General features: G+C 40.4%; 2 protein-coding genes and 1 long non-coding RNA gene across 3 annotated transcripts; 2 read left to right on the top strand and 1 right to left on the bottom strand.

The window, feature by feature from the left end:
* Nucleotides 2550-4353, bottom strand: LOC18780139 (berberine bridge enzyme-like 8). Its single transcript, XM_007214332.2, has one exon. The coding sequence runs from the start codon at nucleotides 4342-4344 to the stop codon at nucleotides 2713-2715; it is 1632 nt and encodes a 543-aa protein (XP_007214394.2). The 5' UTR covers nucleotides 4345-4353; the 3' UTR covers nucleotides 2550-2712.
* Nucleotides 7061-8373, top strand: LOC109948520. The gene is made up of 2 exons (XM_020561688.1): nucleotides 7061-7753; nucleotides 7969-8373. The coding sequence occupies exons 1-2, from the start codon at nucleotides 7061-7063 to the stop codon at nucleotides 8371-8373; spliced, it is 1098 nt and encodes a 365-aa protein (XP_020417277.1).
* LOC109948538 lies at nucleotides 15106-16783 on the top strand. Its single transcript, XR_002271149.1, has 2 exons — nucleotides 15106-15541; nucleotides 16116-16783. It is a non-coding gene; the product is annotated as an uncharacterized LOC109948538 (long non-coding RNA).

Raw genomic sequence — 23086 nt, forward strand, 5'->3', positions numbered from 1 at the left:
GGGAGACTCACGGTCAACCAAGGGTCAAACTACCCTAACCCTGGTCAAACGGGCCCATGGGGCCCACGACTTCCAAATTCCGATCCGAAAGTTCCCATGGGTTCTACAAGGTATAGGAAACTCGTCCTGCAAGTTTGGTTCAAATCAGACGGTCAGATCGCTTACGATCGCACGATCTGACGATTAATATAAAACATAAACTTTAAATTATTAAATCGGAACATCCGGGGCTCCGATTCACGATCCGTGAATTCCTACACAATCCTAGAAATACCTAGATTAACATATATTAAATCTGAGACCATCCAACGGTCCTAACCTATCGAACCCGGATAATGCGCAATAGGCGATATCCATTCGATAGTCAAACGACGTCCGAATTGAGATCCGCGAAATCCTACGCACTCTTGACAACCTAAGGATCTCATCGAGACATAGTGCAACTTCACTACCCTTACCCACGCGCCGCCGCACGCGCCGGCAGCGCTGGGTGCCCAAAGCGATTACGCATCGTAGGAAAATCTCAAAACCACGGCTCCAAACTCTTACCCTAGGTATAACACCTTATTTGGAACCACTATTGTTCTTAGACCTACCCCAAAAACTGACCAGAAGTGGCTGGAATCAAGATCCCAAAACCAGCCGAATTTCAATTTGTAAATGAAATTACCTATGCTTAGAATCGATGTAATCCTACCCAACCATCAGCTAGAGCATGGAAAATAGGTAGAAATCCATACCTCACTCGTCGGAATCGGTAGCTGGAGGAGGGAGATCGACGGATGAGAAGTTCGAACTACACCGGCCACTTCTTCTCCATTTTCCGACGAAACCGAGGCGTTGGAGGCGGGAGCTGATTGGAGTTGGAAGAGGACGACGGCCCGGTCATTTTGGTACCAGCCCCGTCGTCATCGGTGGTGGAGGAGAGAACGGCCAGCCAAAATGTGGCTGGCTGCTGTACCGCACGCGAGAGAGAGGATAGAGAGAGAGAGAGAGAGAGAGAGAGAGAGAGAGAGAGAGAGAGAGAGAGAGATCTGATTTTTTATAAAAATCTCATTTCAAAATAATTACGATTGTGCCACTGGGTTTCTTTTGACCATATCTCTTTCGTTACAACTCCGATTCGAGCCCACTACATGTCTACGAACTCCTCTCAGTACGACCTATCCAAAAATACTAGTCACTGCCCCATATTCTCTCCGGGTGAGAAAATAACCAAAATACCCCTATCTCAAGGGTAAATTTGTAATTTTCCTTAAATAATTTAAATAATTTAAATAAGGGGTTTAATTTGGAGTCGGGGTGTTACACAATTTTTTCTTCAAAATATCTTTTGTCTTCCCTCTCTTCGTACTAATCTTCTCTTTGTTGCCTGTTTTACTCATGATAACTTAGTTTTCTTTGTCTTTACTCATGACTTTTATCAAATGAATGACTTTACGTACTAGTTTGTTAATCTTTCAGGGTCGTTCTAAATATGGTCTTTAATTACCCACTTTCCCTCTCCTCTCACTCATCCATTGTCCCCCCCTGCCCTTACAATTGTGTACTCTCCTGCTTGGCATCCTCGACTTGACCATCCATCCCATCTCGTGCTCTCTCACTTAGCGTCATCTCTAGGCTTTAAAGTTTCTCATCATTTATAGCTACTAGAACATGAGAGCCATGAAAAGTGAGAGATTCACTATTATACCTAATATAGGGGCCCAAATTATTTTAAAAAACTTATATGAAATGGACTTTAGAAACACACCCAAAACTCATTTACAACATAACAAAGAGGCTTTTAACTTGTTTTAAATTACAAAACTGCCATCAATTTCTTAAAACAAGCCTAACCCCAACACATTCAATAGGGTATCAAAGTAATTTAATAATCAAAATTAAATTTAATAGGATCAGCTTTCATTTTTTAGGTTTGTTTATAAAAATTGTAGGTGCAAAGTTTATTTATATAATTAGTATTAAGAATGGGTATATGACTAAATATCCCAATGCGGGCATTAGGTGTCCATTGAAGACAAAGCAAAGGTTCAGTATGTTTATTTTTGTAGTTAGAATAAAACAAGAAACAAGTGTCGTTTAAAATATTGAAGCATATCATAAAAAATAAAAAATAAAATATTGAAGAATACGTTAGAGAACACCCAAGAGCATGAAAACAAAACTCTATCGATTTAGATTCTTCTCAACAGCTTATTTTATAATTGGAGATACAAATGAGTTAATAATCGCAATGTCGTTTTTTGTCATTCATTTCAATTCGTATTAAAGAAGTTATCATAAATTTTTTTAAAAAAAGTTGCATTATTGTTTGGACACCTAGTAAGCAGCAAATGAGTGCTTAATTATGACTTATATGATCATATGCATCTCAATCCTCCAACTCAGGAGTCATAGGCTGTTACTAGTTAAAAGTAAGATATCTCCTCGGAGATTGGTTCTGTCTTCTCTGTTCTGATAACAGAGCAGAGAAATCTCCTCGGAGATTGTACAGAAGAAGACTTCATCAAATAAACAGTTTGACAATCAAAGCAGGAATTAAAATATTTAAATCATTTGAAATAAAATTATACTTCTGTTTTGCGAATGGATTTCAATCTTCACAGCAAGAGAAAGGCAACAGATGAGGTTCTATTATTCGTGGGTTGGTAACGTGGTACAATGGAATGAGCAAATGAAGCCGAACCTATTTATTTGTTGTTCATTCTATTACAGAGACGCATCTAGTTGTTGTTGGCATTTCATTTTTCCAGATCGTAACACAGGGATGCTTTGTTCATTAAAAAAGAAGTTACCAGGATCAACTACGGTCTTCACTTGAGCAAGTCTCCTGAAGTTATTCTTGAAGTAGCTCAAACCCCAAATGCTTGCTTCTGCATAGCTTGTGTTAGCATCCTTGTTTATCCCCAAGTCAAGATCCCTGGAGTTCAAATAGGCACCTCTTGGGGACTTGGAAACATATGCTGCCATGTAGGCGTACGCCATTCTTGTCCAGCTAACATCTTTCTCACTATCTTTGTCATCATCCCAAGCGACAGAATACTGGATTTCATATAAGTTTCCTTTTCTGTGTGGGAAAGGAATTTCTGATTCGGAAATCTCACTCATTATTCCGCCAAAAGGTGTCAGTATCACCGCGGATGCGTCTAGTTGAAACAATATCTGATATAAAACTTCCATGCCCGCTTCTGAAAGTGGTTCTGTCACGTAGTCTGATTTTCCTTTGAAGAAGCTCCTAGATTGTTGACTCCGGTTGAGCAGAGCTTCTGTATCATTTATTGAGTAGTCAGAGAAATATAGAATAGACTGAATCCAACTCATTTCAGTGAATGCGCTCCGGCTTAAATTGAACTCTGGGAAGTTTTCTTTCATCCAAGGAAGAAGTTCCTCATAAGTCTCAAGAAACAAGAAACTGAATTCAGCTTCAATAGTTTTTCCACCGTTTGTACCATTTGTAACTCCTATACCCACACGCAGGAAATACCCTTCAGGCATCCAATCTGCTATTGTTTGGCATTGAGAAAGAAGTTTGGTTGCACCTTCTTCCATGGTCTTTGATGCCACGTAAGTTGTTACAGTTGGAGGAACCGGAACCAACCTAAGTTTCCATGACAGAATGACTCCAAAGCTTGCGCCTCCCCCGCCTCTAATAGCCCAAAAGAGATCTTCTCCCATGGATTTTCTGTCAAGAACTCTGCCATTAACGTCGACAATCTTAGCATCAAGGACATTGTCAGCTGCCATACCATACTTCCTGAACAAGGAACCATATCCACCTCCACTAATATGTCCCCCCACACCAACAGTTGGACAAGTCCCTGCTGGAAAGCCATGGACTTTACTCTTTTGTGCAATTGCGTAATACAACTCCCCGAGAGTAGCACCAGACTCGACCCAAGCGATCTCATTCTCTATGTCAATATCAATGGACCGAAGTTCGAAAAGATCAATCAGGATGAAAGGAGCTATCGATACATAAGATAGGCCCTCGAAGTCATGCCCCCCGCTTCGGGTTCTTATTTGTATGCCCTCTTTCTTGGAACAAATTACAGCTGCTTGAACATGAGAGTGTTTAAAAGGAGTAATGATAGCTTCTGGTTTTGGTGTTGGAGTGTTGAAGAATCTGAGATTCTGTATGGAAAATTGCAAGACTGAGTAATAAGCAGGATTGTTTTTGGTGATAATAATTTTGCTGCTTGAGTTTGAAGGTATGTGGGAGGAAAAGCATTGAAGAAAGCTTTCAGAAATTGAGTTTGAAGTTGTGCACCAAACTGAATTGAGAAGGATGAAAAGTAGGACTGGAACTAGTTTTATGTGAGAGATCTCCATTTCTCTCTGCATGTGGAATGGTATGAGCTCTGAGCTCACTTATATAAGTAGTTTGAGTTGAAAGAAAAATGCAGCCATTGGTCTAAATTGTCTTCACCAAACACTTGACTAAACGTGACCACCAAACACTTGACTAAATGTCACCAATTTGTTTTCTGTGCGTTGAAATGAGAAATACAACACAAAGAAAATAGCACTGATATATTCTTTGATGCTCCAACAGTGATGGAATCAGGGAGAGACCCAAAGTGGGGTCAATAGGGTCAAACGACTCTATGGACCATCTCAACGAATTTTTTTAAAAACGTGTTGGATCCAAAACGGCGTCGTTTTGAACCCAGCGAAATTTTTTTTAAAATGCGCTGGTACCAAAACGGCGTCGTTTTGGACCAGCAGCAATGAATTTTTTTTACAAAATATTTATATTATAAATAACATATAAACAAATTGGAAAGTTTTGAAGGTATAATGAAATTGAAGAAAACAAAATAATAGGTAAGTAAAGGAAAATAAATAATAAGTAAGAAGGTGAGTTTGGTACCGTGAAGCACGTCAAAGACGCTGTCCTAAAGCCTTTGTAGCCTCCCTATGTGCAGGTACTGACGGTCTACAAGACTCCAAAATACGACCCCTTGTACACAAACTCAAGATCCGCTATGAGCACATTCACAGACAAATATAGGTATCCAAGTCACATAACCATTGCCCAAAATAATAATAATATAAAGTAGAGAATATATGTAAAAGTAGACAAGGAGAGAATTAGAATGTGTATGTGATATTCTGATAATGTATTGTGTGTTATGTAAAAGTAGACAAGGAGAGAATTAGAATGTGTATATGATATTCTGATAATGTATTGTGTGTTATTGTGTGTATTGTGTGTATTGTGTGTATTGTGTGTATTGTGTGTATATCAAATGTGAAGGAGGAGTGGCCTTTTATAGGCATCCAAAAACATGTAACCTTCACCAACCATAAAAGTTCACCAACCAAAAAATTACCCACAATAAATAAAATAAAACAACCAAAGTAATTAAATAAATAAAACGGTTAAATTTTTAAAACCTTTTAAAATTCCAACAATACAACACAAAGAAAATAGCACTGATATATTCTTTGATGCTCCTGGAGAAGTGTTGAATACATTGGTAGAGGATGCAGACTATTCAAACACGTTTACAATAGGAACAAGTTCCTTCATAAACACTTGACTAAACGTGATCACCTGAACAAGGTACCAAATCCACCTCCTCTAGTGTGGTCCCCCACACCTTGTAACAAATACCTACCGATTTAGAGTCCTGTCAAAAACTTATTCTAAAATTGGACATACTAATGATTTAAAAATCTCAATTGTCGCTTTTTGTCACTCATTTCAATTCATATTAAAGAAGTTATCATAAAAAATTTGGAAAAAGTTGCATTATTATTTGTTTGTTGGAAAAATGAAGTTATTTTATTGTTTGGACAGCTAGTAACCACCAATATAATGTTTAATTATGACCAAATGGACGAATTTTGGAGTAATTTCAATTGGAGGACGTCCGTGAGTCACTTAAATTGATCGTGTTAAAATTTCAGATTTTCTACCAAGCGGTTATTTTCTGGCAATAAAATAAATGAGCCGTGCGCAGTGCTGGAATAGTGACGTTTTGGGCATTTATTGCATTTTTGGAGCCCAAGATGACCTCGGATGGGTTCGTGGCCTTCTAGAGAAGTGTTCAGAATATTTTTATCTTTAAAATAAGCAACCTTGGGCCAGATTTGGAGGAGATTTGAGGCCAAAACGTGGCTAGGCGGATTATGGATTCTCCTAATCCAATTTGGACTTTATTTCCCAGTATTATTTTATTTTAACTTAGTTTCCTTGTGGGGATTAGGCAGCTAGGTTTTAGGAGATATTTAAGCTCCTTTTCACAGAAAATTTTGGAACTTCTTTTTGGCTTTTGGAGCATTTGCTAGGGTTTTGGGTTTTCGCAACTTTCAGGTGTTTTCATTCTTATTCATTCGAATGATATTTTCTTGAATTTCAACTATGAATATGCATAACTAAATTTCATTTGCTATGGTGAAGCCTTGAACCTTAGCATGAATATGTGATTTTTATTTAATTGCTTATGATTGAGTGCATGCATACTTTGAATTGTTAATCACTGTTTTAAACTATCTAATTGTCTTGATGCCTGATCACCATTAGGATCTTTATAAAAGTAATTAAATGCAATTTTGGTCGGAAGGTTCCTTGAAATTGACGCTGGCTTCTTGTGATTAATAATTGTAATTTCACTCAAGATGAACACCACATCTTAAGGGTTGCATGGTTTTTCAAAGGGTTTTCACAAAACTTAATGAGTCTTTCATGTTCAGATTTGATCCGAACGTCCGGACGGGTTGCATGTTGGATATACATTCTGTGTTGGAGGTTCCAAGTAGAATATAAATTAGGAAAACATAACCTTCAAAGTGGCATGTGGGAATCATAAGTAATTGGTAAAAATTCATGGGATTGCTAGGTGATGGTGAAATTTTAGTGCTTTTATAAATTGATATTTTAAAATTCTCCTTCGATCATATTTGTTTTTGTTAAATTTATTTTTAGTATCAACCAATTTCATAATCATCTTTATCTACTTTGAATTTTAGGTAGTTACTTGCAAGAATACAAGCCTATTGTAGTATAGATGCTCATGCAAGGTCGTTCTCCTTAAGGACTAGTGGTCCTATCATGTCTGGGACCTCCAACAACTCCATCAAACATTATGTCCACTCCATCTATGATCACCAGGTCTTCAGCACCGAGCAGGGACGCTTTCCGAAGATGCAAAAATCTGGTTGGGCCCCCATTAACTTATGCGAAGAAGAGGAACGCAGTGTTATTCTCCCCTATTATGACCCACTCATTATCCACGCAGATAATTCTAACTTCGACATTGGGCGTATCTTGGTGGACACTGGCAGCTCAGTCAGTATGATGTTTGCTAATGCTTTCAACGAGCTCCAGGTCCCTACTCATTTGTTCGACCGAAGCATCACACCTTTTGTGAGCTTCTCTAGTGATGTTGTCCAGCTCATTGGAAGCATCCATCTCCCTATCTCTATTGGTTCAGCACAACAGCGGGCGACGGTCACCACTCTCTTCCTCATTGTTGACTGTCCCACAACCTACAACGTCATCCTTAGGCGTCTAGCCTTGGCCCAAATGAAGATTTTCATTTCCACGCAAATGCTACTGCTGAAATTCCCTACCCCTTATGGCACAGGCATGGTGCGTGGCGACCAACTTGGTGCCCAAAGTTGCTATGCTTCAGCAGTCAAGTCCACCAAACACCAGCATAAGAGTGAGACCCTCGCTGTAACCAAGGCTCCAGCCCTTCCCCAAGCAGGCTCTGAACCACCTGAAGACCCTAGGGAGGAATCGGTTATATAGCAGGTCGAGCCCGTAGAAGATCTTGAGCTTGTCTGCCTCCATGACGACATTCTGGATCAACACCGCCCTCTCCCAAGAGCTTCGCTCTAACCTATGGCCTTCCTTCGCCTTAACTCTAAAGTCTTCGCATGTTCTTACAATTATATGGCCGGCATATCCCCTGATATCAGCTAAGCATTAATCCTGTCCCCTGACCCGTTCGGCAGAAGTGTCACGCCTATGACCCAGAGAGGTACGAGGCCATGAAAAGGGAGGTGGATAAGCTAAGCAGCATTGGATTCATCAAGGAGGTGGACTATCCCACCTGGCTGGCTAATTTGGTGATGGTTCGTAAACCAAAGAAAGGCTGGCGTATGTGTATAGACTGCACAAACCTTAATCGGGCTTGTCCAAAGGATAGCATTCCTTTACCTCGAATCGACCAGCTTGTGGACGCCACAGCTGGCCACGCCCTCCTCAGCTTCATGGACGTTACTCTGAGTATAACCAGATCTTCTTGCATCCTGATGACCAAGCCCACATCTCCTTCATTACTGATCGTGGTCTATACTGCTACAAGGCGATGCCCTTCTGGCTCAAGTACGCCGGGGCTACTTCTCAATGTTTTGTGAACACCCTCTTCACCCCACTGATTGGTAACACCATGGAGGTTTATGTTGATGACATGCTAGTCAAAAGTTGCACTGTTGACTAGCACATCTCCAACTTAGCTACCATGTTCACCATCCTGAAGCAGTATAACATGCGACTAAGTCCCACGAAATGTGCCTTCGGCGTGGCTTCAAGGAAATTCCTTGGCTTCATAATTAGCCAGCGGGGTATTGAAGCCAATCCAGAAAAAATCCAGGCCATCTTAGACATGAAGATACCCAAGACAACCAAGGACATCCAGAGCCCTACCGGAAGTGTTGCATCCCTAATCAGGTTTATCTCAAAGGCCACCGATCGCTGCGCCCCCTTCTTCAAGGCACTCAAGGGCAACAAGTGGCACATCACCTGGACTGCCGAATGTGACAAAGCTTTCAGCGAGCTCAAGGAGTATATGAGCCAGGCCCTTTTGTTGTCAAAGCCCAAGCCTGGAGACACCCTCACAATTTACCTCTCCGTCTCGACCACAACAGTTAGCTCAGTGCTCGTCCGACTACATGAAGGTGTTGAGCACCTCGTGCATTATGTAAGCAAAGCATTACAATATGTCAAGGTTCGGTACTCAGAAATTGAGAAACTAGCATTCGCCTTGGTAGTTTCGGCTAGACGCCTCAAACCGTACTCCCAAGCACACACCATCCATATCCTAACAAATCTGCCACTAAGGCAGGTATTGCTAAAGCCGGAGACTTCTGGCAGGTTGGTCAAGTGGGTCATTGAACTTGGTGAATTTGATCTCCACTACAAACCCCGCCCAGCTACAAAGGGCCAAGCCGTTGCTGACTTCATATCAAAATTTACGGAACCCCAAGCTTCGACCTCTACCCAAATCGTAACCGAACCCAATCTTCCCTTGAGCCAGGTCCACGTCGCCAGCAACGGCACCCTAGACCTGACCCAGCTCTTTTGGACCTTATATATGGATGGCTCCTCCAATGCCTAGAGATATAGGGATAGCCTCGTCCTCATCTCCCCAGATTAAGTTGTCCTTAAGTATGCCATCCATTTCAAATTCCATGCCTCCAACAATGTGGCCGAATACGAAGCACTCTTAGCTGGCCTTCGACTAACCAAGGAAATGGGCGCTAAGAAAATTCAGATATTCAGTGACTCATAACTCGTTATCCATCAAGTCAACCAGGACTTCACTGCCAAGGACATCTCTATGACAGGCTACCTCCAACATACTCGTCACCTGCTTGCAACTTTCGATGCTTATAACATAAGCCAAGTGCACACTCTGAGAAAGGCATGCTGATGCTTTAGCCAGGCTAGCCACGGTCTTAGAGCAGGGTATAGGACGCAACATCCACATCGAGTTCTTAGATCAGCCCAGCACACAGGCACTATTCATCTGTACCATTGATCACAACCCTACGTGGATGGACCTTATCCTTTAGTTCTTGCAAAACCAGACACTACCTATTGATTTTGTTGAGGCACGGCGTGTTCGCTATCGCTCCGCTCGATACTTATCATCAGTGGCACTTTATACTAGCATGGCTTCAGCCTCCCCTACCTTCGTTTTCTAACTCCAAAGGAAGATAATTATGTCCTTCGGGAGATTCATAAGGGCATCTGCGGCAACCACTCAGGCGCTCACTCACTAGCACATTGGACCTATGCATGAGGACAAGGGTCAGGTCAAGTATACAGTTGTAGATATGAACTATTTCACCAAGTGGGTTGAAGCTAAAGCCTTAGCCACCATGACTGCATCTCACATTGAAACGTTCATTTGGCAAAATATCGTATGTCCCTTCGACATCCCCTACACCATCATCACAGACAACGACCGGCAATTTGACAATGCAAAGTTCAAGCAATTTTGTTACAACCTCAATTTACGAGTTTGCTTTGCCTCCCCAGCCCATCCTCAGTCCAATGGCTAGGTCGTAACTATGAACAAAATCATCAAGAAGATCTTGAAGACCAAGCTTGACATAGCCAAGGGTTGCTGGCAAGAGCTACTCCTAGAGGTTCTCTGATCCTACCGCACCACCTTCTGGACATCCACAGGAGAAACACCGTTCTCTCTCTCCTTTGGTACTGAAGCCGTGGCACCAGTGGAGATTGGTCAGCCCACATACCGAACCTCCACTTATGATACCGAGGCCAATGACAAGCAGTTAGCCCTGAACCTCAACTTCATTGATGAGCTTCGTGACCAATCCAACATACGCAATGTTGCCTATAAACAGCGTATTGCCAAGTTCTATGACTCCCGAGTCAAACCTTGTGCTTTCAAGATTGGGGACTGGGTCATGCACAAGGTTTACTTGGCCACCAAGAACCCTACTGAAGGTACCTTGGGCCCTACATGGGAAGGTCCTTATGAGATTACCAAAGTCTGCCACCTTAACACTTATCAACTTCGTGATCCCAAGGCAAGACTTTGCCTCATCCTTGGAATGATGATCACCTCAAGTACTATTATAAGTAAACACACCTAGACCCTAGGACATTATGTTTTCTTAGATTTTGGTCTTGAGCCTTGCGTCAACCAACTCTTGTACCTTTTGCCTTTCAGCACCTATTTAATGAAACGCCTGACTCTGGCTAATTCTCATCAATCACATGATTATGTTTTTGCTAGCACAACTGATATCAAATGACAACAAGTCCAATATCATAGCAAATCCAAATAACCTTGCCCCAAGCAAGGAAAAATGTTCATACAAATCAGAAATAAACATCAAGTGTTCCAAAAAATAACTAGAATACACAAGGAAGGCAACGCCTTCAGGACTCAGTAGAAGAGGCATCCGCGGTGGCCGGCTCTGACTCTGGCGCAACGGCAGTGACATCGGTAGTGAGGCTAGGTGGGTTGCAGCTCGTATCGAAATTGATCTCAACCGAAGGATTGAACCTCGCCAGCCTATCCTTCCAACGAAACTGTTCATCGACTAACCGATCCATGATATAGCTGCGCAACTCCTCTGAACTTCGAAACGACTAGACAGCTTCGACTGTTTCAGTTCTTCCACCTCTTTGGCCAGCGCTGCCTTCTGCTACAACAGGGCGTTCCTCTCTCGGATGGCCTCATGTACCTCCGCTACCTTGCCTTTGGCCATCTCAACGCGCCTCTTCAGCCTATGGATCTCCTTATCCGCCTTAGCCATGTTGACATACATCTCGCCAAAGGCCTTCAAAACAAAGCATCATCAGTCTTAGCAAACCAGAATGATAAGAACAAATTCACAAACCGAGATAACTTACATAAGCTGAAGTAAGGATCGTCTTCTCGGCACTATTTGCAAAGGAAGAAGCCTGAGTCCTCGCTAGAGTCTCGGGGTCACTCTTCATGCCTTCCAGGAAGTTGTTCACTAAGGGAATCTCTTGCCGATGCATAGCCAGGTTCACCTTATTCTTCTACCAACGCAGCTTGGAGAAGTCCATTTTCTCCACCCCTTCAGCAAAAACATCATCAAGACCGAAGAGGAGCTTCGGCAGTGCCAGCAAATCAAAAGGAGGAAGTCTCGGCCAGCTTCCTCCAGTGCCTTTCTCTTCCCCAAAACGTCGGCAACCCGCCCATCCTCGTCATCTTTAGGGCGTTTCCCAGTAGCCTGTTGGGCACCCCCCTTCTCCGCCTTCTTGGCCAAAGACTCCCTCACTCGCTTATGCATCTCGGCCTCATCAATATCCACCACCACCTTCGTGCTTCCCTTTATAACACCTGCTACTGCACATCAAAGGCTAAGTTAGGTACAACCACAAAACGGAATCAAAAGACATACAACAAAGATAGCCCAGGTACTTACTCACTTGCAAGAGTTCGGACTCGAATAGATTCTTCTAGGTGACTAAGTTTCGGCACTAACGCTCGGTCTCTGACAACAGTGACCTCTCCCTCTCAACTTCGTCTTCTTACTCCTTGGAGATCGTCCCCCACTTCACTGAATCTGCACCAAAAGTCAAATACTACTCAGCCATTTACACTTGCACAAGCGAAAATGGAGAACTAAGAGTGAAAGCAGGTAAAACACAACAAAACAACAATCAGTCTTAAAGGATGGGGTGAAGGACCTATAGACTGGAAGTACGTAGGAATGTGTTTGGTGACGGTCTTCCCTGGTGGACACTCCCAGTCACCATAAGCTAGGCACTACCTGTTCCTCCAAAACTTCTGAGTAGAAGGCTTGTGACCAACTCTTTTGCCTTTCGACAATTGGCTTGTGCCTAGCCAAAGCTTCCCTGTTGCTTTGAAATCGAGTATAAGTACATGAACTGCTCAAATGTTGTCTCCCCCAACCCAGCCAACCACCAAGTAATGTAAACCTCATGCAGAAGAATCCAAAAGTTGGGATTATATTGCCCCGGCACATACCCCAGCTTGGCCAACATCATCTACACCCAAGGATGAAACGGTAGTTTGAAGTCATGCTGGTACATATCCGTAAAAATCAGCACCGCGCCCTTCGAAGGATACCTAACCACATCAATTGCAGTGGGTAACCTCTAGCCCACATAGGGTGGAACACTATAATCTGTCCGAAGCTAGGCCAACTTTACTTCTGTAAGTGTATTCCGCTTCGCCAAAGGGACATCAACCCGTATGTCCACTCCCTCAGAAGCTGAAGCCATGGCTACACCCACGGACCTCGATGGTGATGTCTGATTGCTCGAGCCCACCTTTGGTGTATGAGGCAAGGCTAGAACCCGATCAGCTATAGCCTCTAGCTCTGTGTAATTTCTCGGCATCTCCTTATATGCCTCTGACCCAAAGTCTACTGATGGCTCACCCCTCTCACCCTCATGCAATACCTTCCTACTTTCTATAATACCTTCTATCACACCCTCTATCTAGGAACTCTCATCTTCAAAACAAACATATTCACTGGGCTCCTCACTCTTAGTATCTTCCCCAGCAAAGGCAGGGGGTCATGACTTTCTCTATCAGAACTTTCAGACATCTACAATATATAGAAACAAGGAAAAGGAACTAATGCACGTGTAAGAAGGATCGAAACATATATTCAACAAGTTCATATCATTGATCAAGGTGTTCATCCTAGTCTTCAGCATGTTCATACCAAAAAGGACATTTTAATTCAAAAGTTCAAGGGAAATGAGGTCTAACCTTGTTTGTACCACCACGAATAAGATGCCGGAAATCACCTTGGCCACATCACCAAGTGAGAAATTTTTCTCAAGACTCAAGTATGTTCACCTTCGCCACCCCAAGTTCCTATTTATAGAGCCTCAAGGGTACCAACACCTCGATTCACAAGAAAACCCTAGCACCCTTTCACCTTCCCTCTGAAAATCCTTGTACCTGTTCCACAATTTGAAATTCAAAATTCAAAATAAAAATAAATAAATAATGGAGAGGGAAATTAGAGGGGGCCTTGCCGAACGGCAAGACCTGTGAAGAAGTCCAAAGGGGGGTCACAATTCACCCTTGTCCATGATATAGCTAAGCCCAACCCGTGCCCTAGCTCTAAGGGCCCAGCCCAAATTCTACAGAAAATTGGCCTTGTCGAAGAAACAGAGGCATGAAAAACACTTACCTCAACGCAGGCCCAACTCCAAGTCTTCACCCTAAGCCAACGGAAGCTCAACTTCATGAAGCCCGGCTTCCGACATTCTCCTTCTAGACCCTGTCAGAGATTAACAACCACCATCTCAATATATTTAGCTTACTAAAGACTATGAAGGGCTAATGAAGTCGCCGCGAGTTCCTCACCTTAGTCAAGCCCAACTATAGAACGTCAATGATCCAGCTACAAGCTCGTGTGCTCAAACTACCCAAGGCCCAGCCTCTTGTTCGACTCCGAGTCCTTACCTGCCGAAGGTTTAAAGAAAGCCACAACAACAAAATCATCATACTGTGTAAACAAACTGGCCTTGCCAAATTAAGAAGACCCCTATCCCAAAAGGAGGGGATCAGAACAAACGGTACGCTATCGATTGATCTGTCAGTTAACATTACTAAATCCGTACTTACTCAAGCATCGGAGAGCCTTCGGCCGGTACCACACCGGTACCCGAAGGACTTACCGAACGTGTCCTTTTGTAGGTACTTACCCTTCCGAAACAGAACACCTTCCGAAGACAGTCACCTACTGAAAGCATAATATCACTAAGTTGACGAAATACGTGCTGAACCACTTTTTCGCATCAACAAACACAAATGAGCATTATTTTTTCCAACAGCACCATAAACCTTCCAAGCCAGCTTCTGAAATTGGTTTTGTCACATAGTCTGATTTTGCTTTGAAGAATCTCTTAGATTGTTGAGTCCGCTGAAGCAGAACTTCTGTTTTGTTTCTTTGGATATCAGCCATGGATAGAACAGACTCAATCCAACTCATTTCAGCGAATTTGGTCTGCTCCACACTTAACTCTGGGAAATTTTCTTTCATCCAAGGGAGAAGTTTCTCGACAGTCTCTAGAAACAAGAAATTGAATATAACTTGAATAGTTTTCGCGCCATTTGTACCACCTCCATTTGCAACTTATATAACCAAACGCAAGAAATTCCCTTCAGGAATCCTATCTGCTATAGCTTGCCATCTAGAAACAAGTTTGGTTGCACCCTGTTGTATGGTCTTCGATTATGTGTGAACTGTTACAGATGGAGGAACTGAAACCAACTCAAGTTTCCATGCCAGAATGACCCCAAAGATTGAACCTCCCCCTCCTCTAATAGCCCTTGAGCATGTGGAATTGTATGAGCACTGAGCTCACTTATATAGGCACCATGAGTTGATAGAACATTGTAGCTATTGATAACTTTTCAATGGTAGGATCCAAAAAATTCTATATATATTAAAACCCAATGCAACTAAACACTGCAGCTAAGCACAGTGAAATGACGAAACTAAACTCAGTTTTCTCATCAGCACAGTGAAATCACGGTTTTGCCCTTGGCTAATTGCTTTGTGTTTTCCCCATTTTGCCCCCCCTCTCCTTCGATTGTAACGACTTGGAGCCTTCGTTCTATCAGATGCTGGGTTCGCTTCTAACCAGGTTGGTTGGCCTGGTTGCGGGGCAATGATGGGAGAGGCCGGTCTACTGTTGGAGATTATCTGGAGGCTTCGATTTTTATGGGAGTAGCGTGCGTTGGTCTTCTTTTTCATATCGAACTCCAGCTTGCTCTCTGTTTCAGTCTCTTTCTCTCACTGATCTGTAAGTAAATTTTGCTTCATCTTTCCTTTCGATTTTTGTTGCTCTTCTTTTTCATTTTTGTTGTTACTAATATCTTGGATCTTATTTGATTAAACTATAAGACCTGTTTTAATTTGCTGCTCTAAAAGTCCAAATCTCTAACAGATGTTATAGATTTTCTGTTTGCATGTAGTTATAAATTTTCTGTCTGGCCGATTTTTTATTTTTTATTTTTTTGTCTGTCTTGCGTTCCCTTTTTGGACTCTCTCTTCGACCTTGAAGATGCATAAGGTTCTTGATTACTGTCAATTACTGAGAATCCTGTTATGTCATTTTCACATACAGCTCAGACAGACTAGCTTCCTATAGCATATACAGCCCTTGATTATAAAAGGGTGGAACCACATTCTCTTGATATAGTATTGCAATTGTATAGCAAGCTGTAAAATTTGTTGTATTACCTGCATTGTCCTGCTGTTCATAGGTAAATGCATAGCTTTAATTACCTCCTCTGTTTTTTTTTTTTCTTCTGTTTCTCAGCCTTTTGTAGATCTGAGTTATCAATCTCTACTTCTTTTTTCCCTTTATTTTTCAGGAAGGTTTATGCTTCTTTGGCAAGAAGAGAAATGCTGCAAGGAACCCAAAAATACGAGGACTCTTCATGCCTAATAGGAACAATAGATGACTGTTAGGAATGTAACCCAAATTGGCCAAACAACAGGCAGAGCTTAGCAGATTGTGCAATTGGGTTTGGCCAATATGCTCTTGGAGGCAAAGGTGGTGAGTATTATATTGTCACAGACTCTTCTAATGATGATGCTGTGAATCCAAGGCCAGGCACTCTGAGTTATGCTGTGATACAGACTGAGCCTCTCTGGATTGTGTTCCCTGGCAACATGCTCATCAAGCTCTCCCAAGAGCTCATCTTCAACAGCTACAAGACCCTTGATGGCCGTGGAGCCAATGTCCACATTGTGGGTGGTGGCTGCATCACATTGCAGTTCATAAGCAATGTCATCATCCACAATGTGCATATCCACAACTGTTATCCGTCAGGCACATGAGTTTTCCACTTCATTTCATGAATTTTTATTTACCATATACGCATGGTTTGCTCATGGTTAAGTTTATTCAAATTTACTCGATATATATGATTTACGAATGATTGCAAATATTTAGTTTTATCTAATACATGTGGCTTATGAATAAGAGACTGTGTGTATCTAGATTTACTTTAGATTTACCTTAAAACCCTTTGCCGGATTGTTTTTGCTTTTACTCAAAAATAATTTCGGTGTATGCTCTTGGAATTAGCTCAAGTAAAGGAGAAGGTGTTTGATAAAAATTGGTTAGGATTAGAATAAGTTAAGATTTCGATCCATTCCATGCAGGTGGCGCTAATATGCGTTCAAGCCCAACCCACTACGGCTACCGCACAAAATCAGACGGATTTTGATTGGTAAAGGTATTCTCAAGGAAACTGACTTTTTGGACTTTATTTACTCTGTTTAAAATTGGCTTTCTGAAAGGTAAGATTTGAATGACTGATGAAATATAGAATATGATGTTATAAAATTACTGAGATATGTGCGAATATTGAGCTGCACGTAAAGTAAATGAGACACAGTATTTAACGAGGTTCGGCTATGCCTACGTCCCCGGAGAGCAGCAGTAGTAACTTTTTCACTATGTAAAATAATAGGGCTACAACTTTAGTGTTTACAATATATGTGGCTCACTAATTTTTCTCTCTTGGAGAAATTTCTCTCCACTCTATTTTTCTCTCTACTTACTCACCCTCTTTCTTCCTTCTCTTCCTTTCTTTCTTTCCTCACTCATTCTTCTCTTCATTTTGGTGTGTCTTACAAGTGAATGAGCAAGCCTATTTATAGGCAAAGTAAAAGGATTCTAATGGAGACATAATGATTTCTCCCCAACATTATAATCTTTTGACTAATCATCCCACTTCTAACACCATCATTTCTTCTTTTGACTACCATACTCAACACCATCATTTTTCTTCCATCATTTCTCTTTATGTGGGCTTCACCAATATTATTTACAACACTCCCCCTTGGAGACCACAAATGACATGTCGGTTGCATCATTAAAGATTTGCTTGGAGAAAACTCAATGAGGTAGAAAACTGATGGAATGAAGAAGATTACAGTAATCAGTGCAGCATAGTTTTGGATGCTCCCCCTGATGAATATCTCCCCCTGATATCTTCATGATTATCTTTTTGGAGCGAAAATCTTTTGGAGTGAGTGGAGGATGTAGCCATCAACTATTCATATAGTTGAGTGAGTAAATATATTTCCAGTGAGCTATCTCTATGTAAATCATAGAAATTTTCAGAGTCCGCGTTTCTAACAAAACTTGGGCTATTTGTAAGTTCACTTGAAAGAATATGCCCGTACATGGTATTATGCGGAGATAGCATCAAATATACCTCACATCATCCCAAAATGATGGTGATGGAGTTGAGCCCTATCTGGAAAATATGATGTCCGGTCTAATATATTTCCGGAAAATCATTAAAGTGTCCAACGGATAATCCTCATAAAAATGCTTCAATACTTTCTTAGTATAAGCAAGAATCTCGTTGGCATAATGCTCGATCCTTAAGTCGAGACAAATATTTCGTGAATTCTGCAGAAGCTTTAATGTGTTGCAATCACATTATAATCAATGTACTCACTGAGGTAATTTATGCATATTAATATTGAGTACAAATTTTGTGCTTCAAGCACATGTCCTTTAGGGACTTGCTTTATGCAATGTCAATCCTCTCAACGGATTTTGTTTAAAAGGGATTAAACTTTATGACACATTATATAGCTTTAACCCAGCTATTTATACATCTTTAAGAAATCGCTTCTGGCGATATGCTCCGTGCATTTAATAACCCTTAAAAATAATATGTTGGTCTCCGTAATTGTGTAATAAGGGGGGGCACAATTGAATCTGTAAATATGGAGAAAACCCAACATTCATTGTTTCTGCCAGAAACAGTGTGTCATACAAAGTAGGTATATTCTCTTTTATTCCGAACACCCAAGTATAAATTTCAGTATTAACATCTTTTGGGGTTCGTACTGTGGGTTTGTTCTTTCACGTTCATTCTCATTTATAATGGAATTACCTCGTTCCATTTTGGCCAATGATATTGTCGACATTTAATAATTGAACGTGGTTCCAATCAATACAGCCCATTGATGATTTGAGTAGCTACTCCAAAACCAAAAATTGTCATTCGTCAATTCATGATCAAAAATTGTCATTCATCAATTCATGATCCCATCATTCTCATTTGCATGCGCATGCATCAATTATAAGCATTTCTTTGCTTTTGGGTACCCAAGCCACTTCAGGGGGCTTTTATTATGTGAGAATGTGAATTATAATTTCCAATGGAGCGTTATTTTACATAGGGCGTGGAAAATCTCCATTTAGGGAGTTGGAACATTTAGAACCCATATATCTGTCATGCTGTAGGCATGCCACAGATTAATACATACATGTCAATTAATTTCTGGGACCTTAACCCATATAATTTGCTACGCATTAGGCGTGCATAATATAATATCAATATTGACATGTCAAAGGATTGTCCTTTCGGGACTTCAATCCACATCATTTGCTACGCAACAGGCGTGCATCATATTGATCACTGCTATACCCATATTCTGTTCTTATGGGACATTAATTTGTGCAGTGTATTATCAATGTATCCAACTTGCAATCTGTAAAATTTACATTAATAATTCATGGATACATACAAGCCATTCTTTTGGACTTATCTTCCCATTTGGTTACCTTTCAAGATAAAATATCAAATAAGTATATAAGCATAAAATAACACAAGTATTGCTTACATCCTTAGGTGGGAGAAACTTTTCTCAATTATCATTCAAGCTCGTATCGGCCCAGTAAATGTAGCGCTTGATGATCTAGTTATATCCTGCAAGAGTAAAACCACAACTCTTTTCTCTGTCAAAAACAAATAACCGTCATAGTTAGGATCACCGTATGGATTCTTTCTTCGGATGTTCGTTCTAAAGAAATAGAATCCCTTATGAACAGAGAGTTATAAAAAGAAAGAAAAGATACAAAGATTGTGATATTGATTGCAAGGTAAGGTAAGCAATCAGGGAAGGAAGCTGGTGGGAGCAGACAACAAGCTCAGCAATCAAGGAAGGAAGCTGGTGGGAGCAAACGACAAGCTCTCATTTCTTCTAGTTTAGAAGAACTTCCGGAGATTAGAGCATAAGGTTGCCTTCACAGTTCCCTGATGTGGCGGAAACGTGATCAGGGATAGTCTAGCTTCCTGAATGGATGATCAGAGATAGTCTTGCTTCTCGGGCATTTTAAGTGCTCACTGATAAGAAAAACAAGTAGATATCGTATCACTAGGTATGGAGAAAATTGGATGTCTTCTGCAAAGAAAATTTTGTTAGTAACACATTTATACACAAATACAATGAATAGGTAGAACCGGTGAATTTCAAATTAACCATAGGAAAATTGCGAGATTCTCGGGATACTTTTGAAAAAGTAGCTCCGTGAAATCCGCAAAGCAAGATCGGCTTTTGACGAAAATAATACTTTGGAAACGCCGAAAGTGCCGACAAACATTAATGGAGGCCACGTGAAGTTTTGGAATCTGGTAAAGAAAAAGAGAATATGGGGATCCGAGAAGATATTGGGATCCTGAAAAACTGTACCCATATTTCCTCATATAGATATTGCCTTTGCAAATCTTGATTGGAGCAACTGTGTTTCAACTTAACTTCCTTCATTTTCTGAAACTTTAGTTTTCTTAAGACTTTCTTCGAAACCTTCTTAAAAATGGCTTCCTCTTCTTCCTGTCCAAATTATTTCAATTTAAATGATACTCCCACAACAACCAGTGATGCCAAAGTTTGGCATCCATCCTTTGTATCCCAAAATCGTCATCTCACAGTTAATGATTCTGTGATGATGAATGATGCTACTGCTGTCATAGTAGCTAGGAATTTCATTATTCCAATGGATGAAATGTTGTTGACAGGGAGATCTGAGGAAGAGGCTATTGATGACTCAATGGCTTTTAGCATTCAGAGTGCTGCTTCTGTTTCTAACATGGCTGATCGTTTGCTTGCTAGAGCAAACGAGGTTCAGAATTTAACAACTGAAAATTCGTCTCTCCAAAGGATGCTTCATGAGTCTCAACAGGAGGTTGAGAAACTTAAAGGAGAGAATAATGCCTTGTTGAAACTGGTGAGTTCGTACTCTGTTGATACACTGAGAAGGCTAGACATGCTGCAGGTCTCCAATGAAAGAATTTTGGGAGACCACGAGAGGCTCATGGCTAAGCTTAAGAGGCGCCGTCCTCTTCCTTCAGAGGCTTCTAGAACATAATGTATTTTTATAGATTTTACAGGGCCTGCACCTTCATTGCAGGAAAAAAAATCTATCTGTTGTATGTTCCTGTAATAATAATTGCGCACATTCTTAAACTTGCATCTGTGGTTTTTACGTCTTTTCAAAATGACGGTTTGGAACCTTGTGCCTTATAGGTTCAAATAACCACATCGACTCTCCCAAATTTCATATTTCAACGTATGGAACTTTTGACCTGGGCTAAACACAAACTCAGAATTTATTCGCCCTTTTCAAGTGAACATGAAATATGGATTGAGTAAAGGCCACGCTAATATCTCATATATTTGGGTTCATGAGCTTCCGGCCCAGATATAACAAAATATGTGGGGAGCCTCAATTCATCATTTAGGGTTTCACGGTGTATTCTTAACAACCGAAATTCACAAAATATATTTCTTCCTTGAGGTGTCGATTACAACATAATCGATCTTTATTAAATTCATCATTTTCTTATGCCAAAGAAATATGTGGCGTACCACAATCTGTAATAATACCTCAAGGGTTGTCCATTTAATTGTTGGAACTTTAGGTTCTCAACACTGTTAGATTTTGAACTTCAGGCCAAAATCACATATTCTCATGGTATGGACATTCAATCCCCTTAGATTTTGAACTTCGGGCCAAAATCACATATTCTCATGGTATGAACATTTTTACAATTTTCTGTTCATATTTCTGGATTTCAAACCCTTACATAATTGTCCATATCTTGAGGAACTTCTGGCATCTCATTTAATTGCTCATCCATGAGTTTAAGGAACTACAGGTTCCCTTTTGTATATAGTGACGGTTTACCCAAAATGGTTAATATTTATGTATACGTCACTATTCATATATCCGATACTATTCATGTGTACAGTACATTTGCCAGTACAGTTATCATCCATGTGTACGGCATTATGAACCAATACGGTACTGTTACATCATTAAGGAACCCCATGTCCTTATTTACATATCAAGAATCAAGGACCCTCAAGTCCGATCACATGTTTACAAATATAGTACTGGAGAGACTGCTAGCTCTCATATCAATATCATCATCAAGGATCTTCAAGTCCTGATGTAGTTGTATGATGAGGATCAAGAAACTTCTGGTTCTGATCTGTATCCTTGTAAAAAAAACTCATCATACCACACAATTAATCCATAAAATAAATTGCTTGTAAATTAAATTATTGGTAAATGAATTGCTTGTATGGACGATAAACCCGCACCATACGTTAAATAAAAGTAAATGTACGGTAAAGTAAATTCATAAAGTATGAGGGTTAATTCTTCATCATACTTTAAGTAAAAGTAAATGTGCAGTAAAGTAAATTCATAAAGTATGAGGGTTAATTCCTCATCATACTTTAAGTAAAAGTAAATGTGCGATAAAATAAATTACTTGCTATATGGACGTTAATTCCGCACCATATCTTAAATAAAATTAAATGTGCGGTAAAGTAAATTCATAAAGTATGAGGGTTAATTCCTCATCATACTTTAAGTAAAAGTAAATGTGCGATAAAATAAATTGCTTGCTATATGGACGTTAATTCCGCACCATATCTTAAATAAAATTAAATGTGCGGTAAAGTAAATTCATAAAGTATGAGGGTTAATTCCTCATCATACTTTAAGTAAAAGTAAATGTGCGATAAAATAAATTGCTTGCTATATGGACGTTAATTCCGCACCATATCTTAAATAAAATTAAATGTGCGGTAAAGTAAATTCATAAAGTATGAGGGTTAGTTCCACATCATACTTTAAGTAAAAGTAAATTTACGATAAAGTAAACGTACTTGTATGGGCACTAATTCTGCTCCATACATTTAAATAAAAGTAAAGGCGTGGACGATAAACCCGCACCACCCTTTTAAATAAATACTGTTGTATGGGTAATAAACCTACACCATACAGTAAATAAAATAAATGTGCGGTAAAGTAAATTTCATAAAGTATAAATAATAGTGCAGCAAAAAAATTATACCTGAGAGCTTCTCGTGCTGATAACGTGTTATAAAATTACTGAGATATGTGTGAATATTGAGCTGCACGTCAAGTAAATGAGACACAGTATTTAACGAGGTTCGGTTATGCCTACATCCCCGGAGAGCAGCAGTAGTAACTTTTCCACTATGTAAAATAATAGGG

Source organism: Prunus persica, chromosome G4 (assembly GCF_000346465.2).
Source record: "Prunus persica cultivar Lovell chromosome G4, Prunus_persica_NCBIv2, whole genome shotgun sequence".
Classification (NCBI taxonomy): Eukaryota; Viridiplantae; Streptophyta; class Magnoliopsida; order Rosales; family Rosaceae; genus Prunus; species Prunus persica.

What these genes read in the sequence shown, in the direction of transcription:
- LOC109948520 (XM_020561688.1), top strand. Translation starts at nt 7,061, where the DNA reads ATGTCTGGGACCTCCAACAACTCCATCAAACATTATGTCCACTCCATC. An exon ending in AAGACCCTAGGGAGGAATCG is followed by an intron (nt 7,754 to 7,968) that starts GTTATATAGCAG and finishes CCCGTTCGGCAG; the next exon opens with AAGTGTCACGCCTATGACCC.
- LOC18780139 (XM_007214332.2), bottom strand. Translation starts at nt 4,344, where the DNA reads ATGCAGAGAGAAATGGAGATCTCTCACATAAAACTAGTTCCAGTCCTA.